The 14008-nt window shown below is 48.5% G+C and overlaps 1 protein-coding gene across 5 annotated transcripts in view; it reads right to left on the bottom strand.

Moving 5' to 3' along the window:
- The window catches only part of Ltbp1 (latent transforming growth factor beta binding protein 1), a 395722-nt gene extending 381977 nt beyond the window's left edge, over nt 1-13745 (bottom strand). For 2 of the 5 annotated variants that reach the window (XM_063262387.1, XM_063262386.1), the window contains exons 1-2: nt 12904-13705; nt 11875-11945 (exon numbers count right to left, since the gene is read on the bottom strand). In XM_063262387.1, coding sequence (XP_063118457.1) covers nt 11875-11945; nt 12904-13379 — 547 coding nt within the window. In that variant the 5' untranslated portion in view covers nt 13380-13705. Of the gene's footprint in view, nt 1-11874; nt 11946-12903 lie in introns of all 5 variants that reach the window. The other 3 variants (XM_063262385.1, XM_063262388.1, NM_021587.2) reach the window with 3 other exon arrangements.
- Between the last annotated feature and the right edge of the window lie 263 nt (nt 13746-14008).

The following is a 14008-nucleotide window of genomic DNA, read 5'->3' on the forward strand; positions in this document are numbered from 1 at the left end:
TCCCAGGACGTGCAACCCACAGGGGGCCCCCAAGCTTCAGTGTGCATCCTTGGAGCTGGGTACCTGCAAAATGAGGGCCCTTAGATGTGCCCGTTAAGGAGTTCTGATGGACAGGCCTGTGGCAGGGAGCCAAAGTCCACATTTGGTATTTAACCCATAAAAGGGTCTGTCTGACCTGGGTGTTGGGATCTAAATTCAGGTTAGGTCCTCTGCAAGAGCAGGACACATTCCAAATTCAAGTGGACACTGTACTACCCATGCTATCCAGAAACACACTGTGCAGCCAAACTCTCCTCCAACTGGCAATCCCCCTGCCTCAACTTCCTCAAGCACTGAGATTATAAGTGTGTCCCACCACGGAAGGTAAGAGAACTCACACCTCCACAAACCCCTCAGTGCCACTGGCCCACGGACCGTCAGAAATATGAGGCTGATGGCTTACGGCTTGCATTCAAGCAATCCGCATTAAAGAAAGGAAGGAAGGAAGGAAGAAAATGTTATCATCCATCAACCCTCCAACACTGAAAAGAGGGCACTACAGCTTGCCGCACAGGGAAGCCTGCTACAATTCACATCCTCTTGTAAGGAAAAGGACTGTTTAATGACAGTATCCGTTGATTTAAATGAATTTCATCTGGTTTTCCACTCAGAAACCAACACAGCTTGCAGTGCCTGTTAGTCACGAACCCTCACTGAGGGTCTATTGTATCCACGGAGCTGCCCAGGCAGCCCAACTTCCTACCGGATAAAAGAGTAAAGCAAGAACACAGTGGCTGCCTTGAATTTACTTATCGTCTGCATTATTTCACATCCAATTACTCCCAAATCTCGGACTCGCTTAACCTCTCCACTGTCACAAGGAGGAGGGAAGCAGGGATTCCCCTGAGAGAAGGATTGTCTTTGTGTTTTTGCTCTGAGGATAAAGCAAATCGCCAGAGGCGGGGGAAGATTGAGCGGAGGGCTAGACATTTTTGCTTCGCTTCAAACTGCGGGTGTCCCAGAGTCAGCGAGTTCAGTGTGTGTCATGAGGACTAAAGCAGAAAACCCACGGACATTGGGTGGGTCGTGTGCACCCTATTTCTCAAGACAAATATTACCGAGATAACACAGAAAACAATACCCAATAGCTATCAACGGCCGCCTTATTATCAGCATCCAATTCTCTGTATATCACTCGGACATGCAGGGTAGGCATGAATCTCAGGGTTGGTTGGTTGGTTTGTTTGTTTGTTTCTCTTTGCCACACAATGAAGCTGGAGACAGTTTGCAGAATGACCTACAAATATATTCCCCGATCATTTGACACACTGTTACCAGCACTGCCTTCTTTCTGAGGTTTTTGGAGCCATCAAACCGAAATGACTTATCACTGGTGTTTAATAATTTGACTTTTTAAAACAGGCCATGCAGCAATCCCTACTAATTTGGCTTTTAAAAAAAGAGATGAAATAGATTTTCATTATTTTATTGTGTGATGTAGTAACCCCCACTAACAATACTTCAACAGCCCGGGCCGCTCTACCCCAGCATCTTGCATTCTCCTGACCCCAAATGTTCCCCTCCCAGATCCTGTCCTACCAGACAGGTGTCATAAGTCATTACCCTAGAGAAATGTCCCTGACTGCCCCACCCCCATCACTTGAGAATATTCCCCTGTCTGGGTACCACTACATGGACCTGGAAAAGAGCAATCAATGAACCCATACGTTCACCTACTCATCCCATAGAAACTTACATTTATGGGCTCTGGGGCTGGAACAACGGCTCTGGGAAGACGTCCTCCCATCTCAAGCTTAGGCGTGAGTAGGGAAGCCCAACACACAAGGGGTCAAGGTAGAACATCAAACGTGTCAAGAGAGAAGGGACCGTGTGGTGTCAACAGTGTGCTCATTTGCAGGGACTTGAATGAGATTCAAGAAGAGATGGTTCTGTCCCTGATGTCTAAAGATTCACTTGGTCTGCGGAGGCTGACGTCTCCCCACTGCTACATCCCCAGAGCCAATGACTGGTCTAGGTGAGGCAATATGCTGCAGCCAATTTCGAGGTTTTTTTAGATGCCTATTTTAACTATCCATTTGCCACAGTGTATAAATGGCACCCATCTGGCACAAGCACAAAGGATGCAGATGTCCTTCTTATTACATGGAGTGTCCCAAAGAACTGACAATCCTCCTAGAGACAATAGCGCAAGGTTCCTATGTCTACAAATGTCCCATTTCCCTATTCCTGTTTCACTGGAAAGTTTAGACTTCCCTCTGGTGCCTCCTCCTCCTGTCTCTTGTGCAAGGATTCCCCCTTGAGTCTTTTCCAAACTCCTCTGAAGTTTTCTTTGCAGTCTCTTGCTTCTCGTTTGTAAAGAGCAAGGCATCGCATGGCTGTGGGACAGCTGACCTCACCTACTTCGGATGACAACATCTCCCTGCCCTCCATTACCCCATGCACTGGCCAAATTCATCTTCTATCTGGCCCAACAGAATCAAGAGCATATACTTAAAAACCAGCCCATCCATCTTCTAATTTACAAAACATAACGTTTCGCAAACTGTTTACCGACATCCACGCCAACAATATTACTCAAACGCAGTGCAGGGGGAAAAGCCACAGGGAATAGGATAGTTGGCCAAGAGCAGTGCTTGGGAATCTAAAATTACAGGGGAAAATCATACAACATTCATTTTACTTAGTCCCAAATCTCTATCAGATGATGTTGAGCAGAAAGATTCTAAAATTGGCAGGGAGAAAGGAAAAGTCCTCTTAAAGGTTGGGCTATGCCAGGGCAGCCTTACAGAGGGAAGGAGGGGGAAACTGAATAAGGTGTGTGCCCCTGAATAGCTAGCCTGTGCAACATTGTCTGGCAAGCCAGAATAAGCACACGGAGAAACAGCAAAGCAAACGGAGATGACTGTCAAAGGTGAGGATAAGCAAAGAGGGGAGAAAGCCGAACCCCACAGGGTGTTCTGAGGACTTCAGCTCTAACCCGCTAAGTTACACTTGCCAGTCGAAGTAATTCTATGCAACTCAGTTAGCACTAGTGCTATGGCAACCCAAGGGGCCTGGCTACACAGAAAGTAACAGAGAAAACCCTGCTGTCTGGGAGCTCGATGCTGGTCAAGCAGCACCGATGCCCGGCTCTGTGCAGACCCAAGCAAAGGTAAGTCATAGCACTTTGGAAGTAACATAGGGCGAGCAGTGATTGTTCTCCAGAAGACATAAGTAGTGTGTGGGCACAAGGAGTGACCAGGAGGGGGCAGCCCTGAGCAAAACAGAGCAAACCAGAGCAACCGAGAGCCACTGATGTTAAATGTGGGTTAGGCATTCTCCATGCATTTTCCAAGCAGCTTCTCACGCAGCCCTCCAGAGGCCTGGGAAGGCTAGACTATTAGACCCATTTGGCTGCACAGAGTTAACCTGGCCTTGCTCAGGTTCTCAGAGATCACGCAGTGAGGAAGCATGAAGTCAAGATCTGAGCCCTGTATTTTAACTCCAAAGACAGAACCGTGTCCCACAGCCTCTAATTCAGGCAAATCAACTGAGAGCGAGCAATGCGCGGAAGAGAAAAAATGAGGCCAGCGCAGTGAGGCAGGAGAAGGGAGAGGGAGCTCTTAGTAGCGCCGCTGTTTTGTTTTTTTGTTTTTTGTTGTTGTTGTTGTTCTTTTTTTCGGAGCTGGGGACCGAACCCAGGGCTTTGCGCTTCCTAGGCAAGCGCTCTACCACTGAGCTAAATCCCCAACCCCATAGCGCCGCTGTTTTACAGTCACATGATCTGTACGCATTCCCAGTGTACGGAACTGAAGCTACCTGGGGTGCTCTGTTCATATCCAGCAGCCCAGCAATGAACAGGCAAAGGAAAATACATCATATACACCTGTATACTGGCCCACAGGTTCCCAAACAGTTGGGGACCAGCAAATTATGCCTTGTTCTCTCTACACTAAAGAGGCAAGAGCCATTATTAGGAAAACATGCATTTAAGCAAAATAAGGCCACAGTCTCTCCCTCTATAAATCAGCAGGCTTCACTGTCATATCGGGGAGCTTTTAAAAGCGTAACACTAGCGGACGGACGTTAGATAGATTTCTTCCTGACTCTGTGTGTTCCGCTTGTTTATAATTTAAAATAGAATGTTTGGGGCTGGAGACCAGGCTCAGCCTACTACTCAAGGACCCGAGTCAGGTTCTCAGCCGTCACACACCACCTCACAACTGCCTGCAGCCCCAGTTCTAAGGTATCCGATGCCCTCTGCTGGCCGTCATAGATTCCTGCACTCAAGTAGTTCACATACACTCATGAAGACCTACACATACACGTAAAATAGTTAGTAAGCAAACAAATATTTTTAAATGGGATCTTTAATAGAAAACATGTATGCATGCATACGCTCATAAGAGTTAAAGTGCTTAAAACTGAAAATTAAAAGAAATAATCTTCGGGGGACAGTGGAACAGATTGACCTGTAAAGACGTGCTCTAAGAAGCCTGACAATCTGAGTTCAATCTGGAGCCCATATGGTGGATAGAAAGAACCAAGTTGTTCTCTGACCTCCATACCTACACTGTGACACACACACAAATACACACAGACACACACACACACACACACACACACACCAGTGAGAGAGACCGAGAGACAGAGTCAGAGACAGAAATGTAAAGTTTTCTTGAAGCTTTTAATCATCCTGATATTATTAAAATTTTTCCAAATTTCAAAATATTATAAAATCATACATATACAGCAAAGCTGAAACTAACTAACTTTTTTAACAGATGGGAAAGAACACACCCAACTAAGCTAACCCAAGTCTAGAGGGCTCCTGCCTAAGTTTGGCTCTGGCCTCTCACCACCCTCACCCAGTGTCAAACCAGTCTCCAGCGTTAGATCCTTCTAGATCATCACCTTCATAATAACTGCCCCCACATCGTCAATAACAATAAGCCCTGCCCTGAATCCCCAGATACTCATGTTTGCCAATCACTCATCCAGACCTCTATAAAACAGGCCAGAGAGAAATGAACAGAAGTGTAAACAAATCACCTACAACGATCTCCTTGTCTCTCGAAACCTGCCTAGGAGCCATGGGGAAAGAAGCCAAACTAAATCAATAGTCAAGGGCTTCTTGGCAGGAGAGCAATGAAGTCTTCAAACACTGAGAGGAAACCACCAAATGCTCAGGGGAGCCACCTCTGTGTAGCCCAAGTCTCAAGCCCAGGTACACAGCACACGAGTTAGATCGTGACTCCCCACTCCCCACCTAAAACAAGACAAGTTGAAATCCTAACTCCCAGGACCTCGGAATGTGAGTTGATTTGGAGGGAGGATCTTTGCTGAGAACGGCTAGGTAAAATGGGTGAGAGTGGACATGAATTGGACTGGGATTCTTCTATGTGGTGGGACAAAAGATATAAACGGAGTGAGGCTATGTGTAGACCCTCGAAAAGAAACAGTGATATGCAGAGAAAGGCTCTTGGAGGCAAGCAGTCACACCATTCCCTGAAGTGCAGCATCTGGTCACCAAAACCGTGAGACTCTAAGTTTCTGATGCTCTAAGACATCTAGCTTGGATGGGGCAGACTAACATAGTTTAGAAAATCAGGAATTCAACTCAGTAAAGTAGTAAAGTGCTGACTGCCACCGCTAACAGACCATGCCTCCCTCAATAAATCCAAAGGGTGTGAAGACTAAAAAAGAGAAAATGCCCTGAAATGTCTGAAGTCCCATGCAAAGTAACTTTCACCATGCTTGCTCCTTGTGCAATCTGACAGGGTCAAGGGTTAAGATGGGTGACGTAGCCCTTAAGCTCCAAGTTATCCTGGAGCCTTTCTTGCTGGCACTTGGAAGGAAAAAAAAATGTGCATTTTAAGAAAATGTCATCTACATACCGGAAGGAGTCTGGAATGGTCCACAATGAATGACAGTGAGAAATAGCAAAGTCCTGTGGCTGCCAAAGGACCCATTGCCGAGTCAGAAAATTTCAGCAGCATAGAGAAGACTGGGAGTGGGTGCTTCATGCTAACCAGCCCTGGGCTGAAGGAGTGTTTCACCATGAATGCTAAAGCACTATCATGACACGGAATTTATGGTTCCTAAATGTTTGTTTTAACTAGTGTTGAGAACACATATTTGACCCAGTGTGAACTTGACCCCCGGGGTCCCTCTCCCTTCCCTTCAGTGTCTGTGCCACATGACAAAATTTTCCAGTCGAGCCTCCCACCCCAGCAACTGGGACTGGGGTCAGGGCTGAGGACACAGACAGAGCAGACCTCCCAGCAGCTGCTGTGGTAAACTTTGCGGCAGATGTATTGGCAAAACCATCGTCAATGGCCATAGCAGGCCGATGAAAAATGTGTGACCATCGTGGGCCTCTCTCTCAAGCCCAGCTAGTATGCTGAGCCAAAGCAGACAGGAGACAGCCTGAGGGTGTCCTCTCGCTCACCCTCCTGAATGATCCGACCTACTACAGCCTCTCTGACACTGAAGGGACAAATACCCAGGTGTCCTCTGCATGGAATTTAGTGTACATTTCTAGGGTTTGTTTGCTTGGTTGGTTGGTTGGTTTGGTTGGGTCGGGTTGGTCCCCCACCCCACCCCCTGAATCCCCTGAAAGCAGTATGGGCTGAAGGCCAATGGAAAAGCAATGGAATATCGATTTTCTGTTCCTTCCTAAGGAGAGAACAAGTCATTTGATGTGCCATGCGTTCTGTGAGTAAAACCAGACCCTGCACTCCCTACAGCTGGCTGCGTCTCTCCCCTATTCATAGAACCTGGCACTCGGTAAAAAACTAAACAGATATCCCTTAAATAAATAAAAGAACCATGCATGCGTTTACAAAGAGGCTGCAATGTGCCAGGCACCCGCTTGGAGTCCTGTCTGCAGCGCTCCTCTCTCCTCTGCCAGCCCGATTCACTCTCCCGTCTTTATTCTTTTGTGTTTTCTGTTCCCCCCTTCAGCCTCCTCATTAGATCTGAACCCACAGGCGAAGTCTGTCTCTGAGCAACACTAACCCTGGAAAGGGGGTTGGGGGGCTGGGAGACACAATTACGGGGATACTTTAGAATTACAAAACTGAGAAGGTGGAAATATCACACATCAGTGTTTAATGTTTCCACTCTGAGGACAGGCCTAAGCCACAAAATCCTTCTATAAATATTGTCACTGGAAAGAGAACACAAGGGTTGCCGTCTGTTGATCACTACCAACAGTCCCCAATATGAAAAGGTAGAAAGATATGTCTACCATACTATGACTACAACTCCCATAGATACTCACACACCAGAGAGAGAGACAGAGACAGAGACACAGAGAGAGAGAGACAGAGACAGAGACACACAGAGAGACAGAGACAGACAGAGAGAGACAGAGACACACAGAGAGAGAGACAGAGACAGAGAAAGAGAGACAGAGAGAGACAGAGACAGAGAGAGACAGAGACAGAGACACAGAGAGAGACAGAGACAGAGAAAGAGAGACAGAGAGACAGAGAGAGACAGACAGAGAGAGAGAGAGAGAGAGAGAGAGAGAGAGAGAGAGAGTGCATTAGTGCGTCGTTTGGCCTCTCCACACAGATACTGGGTGGCTAGAGCCCCAGGACCACCACGGTGCCTGCATAGAGGCATTCTTTGCCCCGTGTGAGTCTGTTACCCGCGTGTTTCTCATCTCTGGTTTGCAATTTAAGGTTCACTAAATCTTCTGCCTGCAGAAGCATTTGCCCGCAGTACATTTCAATTAAGTTTCAATCAACTCAAAGTGATTCAAGCTGGCCCAAAGAGATGCATTATTTTCTTCACTGAATTAATCAAACAATGAAGACCACAAACACATCCAATCTCTTATGCACAGATTCTTCCTGGTTCGGTTGATATAACCTACGTAAACCCTTTAAATTACCCTTAGAATATGATAATTATTAAATACCAGGGGCTATACATTGCCATCTATACATACACTTGGTGATGCTGGCACCTTCCTGCTTTGCATTCTGGTATAATGGATCACGTTCAAGTGCACTGTTCGAGTTGGTATATCAAAAGTAAGAGAGCAAAAGGGAACCACACACCAACTTATATGTCATCTGAATATCATCACTATTTCCTGACGTGGTTACACTGATGAAAATTGGTAAGAGGGTGCTCTCCATCAATTCCCGTCCCCTTTACAATTAAAGTATTGTGCCCCAAGCAGCAAGCTTTAACACACAGAGAAGTGGAGACATGTATTTAGTGTTGTGTGTGTATGCATGTGTGTGTGTATGCATGCACATATGTGTGTATAAGTTCATGTGTGTGTGTGCTCAGGTGAGTGTGGGTGTGCTCACGTGTGTGAGTGTATGTAGAAGCCAGAGGTAGGCAATGGATGTGCTCCTTAGTTACTTTCTCCTGGTTAGTCTGTTTGAGGTAGTGTCTTTCCTGAACCTGGGACTGAACAATTTGTCTAGACAGGTTAGCCAACAAACGCCAAGTATCTGTGTGTCTCCACTCCCCAGAGCTGACCTGAGCACGGGCTCCTAGCGCCAAGACCAGTTTTTACACAAACACTGAGATCTGAAGCTAGTTGTTCATGTTTGTGCAATCACCCACATTACTTTTGAAAAATAAAACCAATAGGAATGCATTCATGGTGCGGAGGGGGTGGGTGGGAGAACCATGGAATATATGAGTTTACTTGACTTGATCTAACAACAAACTTAAAGAGTCTCTGGTTTCAGCCTTTAGCACCGACTCTTTTTCACCTTGACGCCTTCAATAAATTGACACGGGGAGCCTGGTTTTAGTTTAACCATTTCTATAGAATTGGAGAGACCAGGAGACTTCCTCAAAGCCGCACAGCTAGGGAAGGGTCGAGCATTTGAACACAGGTCTCCCAAACTCCAGGCATTTCTGGCATCCTGCGGCTTACCCATAGATACAAGTGGATGGCACCAATGTCAACTCTGGTACTGTCTAAGGACAATGGCTCCCTTATTTTTCAGGACATACCTGAAATAAGACTGGAGGGACGATTCGGTAGTTAAGAGCACTTGATGTTCTTTCAGAGGACCTGGGTTTGCCCACATTGGGCCACTAACAACTATCCACTTTGTAATCCAAGGGCATCTGACACCCTCTCCTGGACTCCATGGGCACTGAACACTCTCTCTCTCTCTCTCTCTCTCTCTCTCTCTCTCTCACACACACTCACACACACACACACACACACACACACACACTCACTATTAAAAAAAATAAACACACAAATAAAATAATAGCTTTTTTTAAAAAAAAGCACTCATCTTATAAATGCAAGTGCTTTCAATGGTGCGCTCAGCTGACCAGGCTCTGCCTTAGCGACACGATCATTCCTGGAAGCAGTCATGATGATGTCAGTCTCTAGCACTGAGCAGGAAAGCAGCAGAAAGGAGAGTGGTGCTGTTATCTACAGCTTCCTCCTCAGAGCTGGAAGCAGATGTCACAGGTATCATGGGATGAGCACGGTCCACCACTTCCTCCAGCTCCAACCACAGCTGTGCATCCCTAACTCCCCCAAACAACAAGTGGCCAGGGACCTCTCTTGCTGGACCTGCAGGAGGCAAAGCCAACTACACACAGGCAGACACATGGCCTGGCCTCCCTGGCCTGGAGAAGTAAGAAGCCACTATATGAAGGTTCGATATCCAGATAATCTCTTTCTGGTGCTTCGTGGGAATCCCGAGCCCCCAGAAAAGGGGAACCTTGGGGAGTTGTCTTTTTTAGAAAAGGCACTCGGTCACTTGCAGAGAAATTGTTATAAAACCTCACAGCACACACCAGCAGGCTCTGTTGGTTTGTACATGTGTGGGGTGAATGGATGAGTATCTTTATGAGTGAACATGTGTGCTGGTACGTGTGCATGTGTGTGCACGTAGAAGCCACAGATCAACCTTGAATGTCTTTCCTTAGAGACCCCCACCTTGTTTTTGGAGACAGGGTCTCTCATAGGCCTAAAACTCAGCAGTTAGGCCAGGCTGACTGGCCAGTGAGCCTCACTTGTCTTTACCTCCCAGCCTCTTTAGGTAGGTTCTAGGGATTGAACTCGAGACCTTATGCTTTCAGGACGAACACTTTACTGAGTAAGCTATCTCCTCAAGTCCTGTGCCACGTGTTCAACCTTCACACAGCAAGATCTCGCTGCCTCGGCACTGTCACAGAGGGCAAACATGTCACAGCGGCTTTAAGGCAGATGTAGTGACTAGGAGAATCGACCCTAGTCCAGAATAATGCTGTGCCACATTCCAGTCAATTCCTAAGAGGTAGGAACAGACTAGAGCCAGGTGGTGCTAGCGCTTAACTTTAATCCCAGCACTCGGGGAGAAGAGGCAGGGAGATCTCTATGGATCTGAGGCCAGCCGGGTCTATGGAGTGAGTTCCAGGATAGCAAGGGCTATGTAGAGAGACCTTGTGTCAGTAATAATAATAATAATAATAATAATAATAATAATAATAATAATAATAATAATGCTTTAATTTACAATGGCTACTAGCCTAACCGTTTCTGGGCCAACAGCTGGAGTTTGGCCCTTAGGTCTTAAGTCAGTCATCATTGCTTTACGCTTGCCCAAATCCTAAAACACGGAGACAGTTCCTTTTCATCCTCTTAAAACCCTTCTGTTTACCTCAGGGACTAAAGGCATTTTTCATCAAACAAGGTCATCAGAATGATCGCATCCAGTTTTTATTCACTCATCAGTATTACAAGACCCAAACCAAAAGGCACATGAGTTCTATTAGAAAATACAAGTCCATAAGCAGCTGAAATTTGAAACTCCAGTTTACAGGATAACAGCTCAAGCTCTACAAAGAGAGCCTCTAACAATGCTCACTTTGAGACCTAGAATGATTCGGTGATTAAGAGCATTGGATGCTCCTGCAGAGGATCTGGGTTCGAGTCCCAGCACCAACATGGCGGCTCACAACCATCTGTAACTCTATATGATCTATAGTTCTAGGATCCGACTCCTTCTGGCCTCTACACGTAGTAGGCATGTACATAGTGTGCAGACATTCATGCACACATACATATAAAATATTTTGAAAACTAATAAAAATTCTAACACTTGCTCTTTTTACAGTGGAGGTGAATTTTTTCTATTCCCAGTTGACTTGTGGGGGGGGCCTTCAATATGCATTTACCTTTATCTTTAACTTTATAATGTTTATAAGAAATATTCTTCAGTGTTCTTATATCTATGTGTAATTAACTTTTTTTCAATATTGTTAAGCAAGCATTTGAACTGGCAAAGCCCCGAGTGCAGGAAGATTCTGGAAAATAACTGGACCTCGAGGTTGGATGATGCTTGTCGCTCTTTTCAGGAAGCTTTTAACATCGGGCCTGGTTGGCTTAGGTCTGTAAATCCAGGAGCGGGCAGGGCTGTGTGTACTGATGCACATGTATGAATCGCTCATTGGTAGAGAGCTTGCTGAGCACGTGGGTAGCCTTAAGTTCGATGCCCAGTGTGCAACTATTCCTGCCTTACTCTGGGAAAGGGTGCCCTAATTTCCATTCCTCTTCTGACATCACGTCAACGAATGCTTTTTAATTGTTGGTGTAAATACCATTAGATTAATCGTATTGGTTCTGGCGCACAGCCTACCGTCACGTGGGATTTTTTTTTCCCCAAGTGAGACAGTCATAAACGCCAGGGTTGAGCGCAAGGCATCTTGGATGTCATAATCCAGTCCTTCCTAGATGGTTATACAGGCTGCAGGTGTACTGTATTTCAGATTTCACCTTCCGGGGTGAAACTGCCTGCCTCTTCAAGAGGCCTCTGAGGAACCTCCCCAACCCCAACCTGACCCTCCCCTCCCCCAACTCCCCACACACATACAGCCCCACCTGGTCCATTGTCCAAGGTTGCTGTGACTTACGTTTGGTGCACCTCTGGGAGCCCGGGGCCTTACTCCACCCATGGCAGCACTGCCCTCCACAGACATTGATCCTGAAACAAAGTGAGACCCCTGAGTCCAGAGCAGTGAACTCAAGCTTCCAGAGAGTTCCTGAAAAGTTAGTCTCTTGCTTCCACGTTCCTCTAGATTAGAGAGAGCTCTAAAGTGTGCCCACAGGATGCCCAGCCCAAAGTTGCTCAGCTGTAAGGGTCTAGGACCATTCATCTGGGAAGGAGGGAGGAACCACTGGATCTGCAGAACAGGCATGGAGACTTAAAATCCAAACAAATGGTTGTCTCAAACTCCAAATTAAAACAGTCAAAAGTATTCTTCATATTCTCTAGGCCCACTTTGCTTCACTGACGCACCCCCCATCCCCCCCCCCCCCGCCAAAAGAGTGAGATCACCCTGAGGATCCATCCCTGGGAGTTGGGGGAAGAAGCCAAATGTCCAAATTAAGTCGCCCCCATCCCAACTTGTGATTAATGGGGAGAAAGGCGTGCAGTAGGGATATTTAGCAGCACCGAATAACAAACTTTCCAACCCCTACTGCGGTCCATGTGGAATCTCATCCCAACCTCTTACCAATTTAGGACCCACAGGTGCCAGGAAACCCAAGTCTACAATTTCTGGGATGCTCAAGGAGAGCTTTAGAGCTTTAGAGCCAGCTTTCACTCACAATCCCTTTTTCATTAGGTAAACCAAAATAAAAAACCGAGTTGCAAGAAGTTTAATTGATGCCTTGGGATTAAGCTGTAGTGACTTCATGTTTACGCCCATAGTCTAAGAGCTGAAGGGTTTGCGCACAGGAGGTTACGCCCCGGGAAAGAAATAAATGCCTTTTGTGTTTCCCTGCAGCTCGGTAACAATGCACTCGGAGTTAAACACCAGTAAAAAAGTGAGCGGGCTTCCCCCGCGCCCACCCCTTCCCGCAGCGCCCCCGGCGGGGAGGAGACGGTGCACTGGCCCCGCCGGGTCCCAGCGCGCGGGGCAGGCGGAGCGTGGGCTTACCCCTGCAGCTGCTGCTTCTGCTGAACCTGCAGTCTGGAGCCCCCGGAGCTCTGCGTGTCCTGCTGCACTTTGGAGCGCACGACTTGCCTGCCATGTTTGGCGAAGCGAGTGACCGCGGTCTGAGCACCGGCCTTTGAGTGGAGCTGCCGGCTGGGCGCCCCCGGACGCGCGGGCTCGGGTGGCAGCGGAGATCGGAGCCCGGGCAGGGCCGCGCCGCCAGGCTGGCTGGTGCGCCGGGTCCGCTCGGCTGGGGGCCCGGCCAAGGAGCGGCTGGAGGTGGCTGTTGAGCTCCGGCTGTACCTGGCGTCCAGTGCGACGTTGAAGGTCCGCGGGGGCCCAGCCAGAGGCAGGGTTCCGGCCGGCAGTCCCGGGCCCGGGCGCACCACGTACGTGATCCTCCGCACCCGGCCGTGCGCAGACCACGCTAGCAGCCCTGCCCAGAGCAGGAGTCCCCACCTGAGCCAGGCTCCCGCCATCGCGGGCAGTCTCCGGCCGTGCGACTCGCCCTGCCCCGGCGCACTCCCTCGGTATCCCCGAGGACTCCGCGGAGAGCCTGTGCGCCGCGGGGTGGAGGCCAACTGGGTGGCCGCAGGGAGGGAGCTTTGCGGGCGGCTGAGCGGCAGCGGACCCCAGCCGGGAGCGGAGGCGAGCAGGGGGCGGGAGCTGGGGTGGAGAGGAGGGGAGGGGCGCGGGCTGCTCAAGGTGAGGGTCCCCTGGCTCAGCCGGGGTGTCGCCGGGTGCTGCTGAGGTGCTATGGGCGCCGACCCCGCGAGGGTGGGCGAGGACGACCGTGAGCGCTGGACGCTCAGAGGCAGCCCCGGCTGCAAAGTCTTTTAAAAGTTTCTTCTCCCCGGTGGAGCCCTGTGTCAGATCTGAACAGCCAATCTGCGGCAGACGTGACGTCAGGCAGCAAATCCTAATTGGGGAAAGCTTGAGATGAGCCGGAGAATGAGCCGCCACCCTCCGCATCCAAAGATTGGGACTGTGGGTCGAGTGGACAAGGGTTCCGGCTCCCCAGTCCCAGGAGAAGACAAAGAGCTCAGCAAGGTGAGGGAAGAACGGCCCTTTCCTTCTAGCGGCCGAAAAGGATTCGAGTAATAACAGT

Source organism: Rattus norvegicus, chromosome 6 (genome assembly GCF_036323735.1).
Source record: "Rattus norvegicus strain BN/NHsdMcwi chromosome 6, GRCr8, whole genome shotgun sequence".
Classification (NCBI taxonomy): domain Eukaryota; kingdom Metazoa; phylum Chordata; class Mammalia; order Rodentia; family Muridae; genus Rattus; species Rattus norvegicus.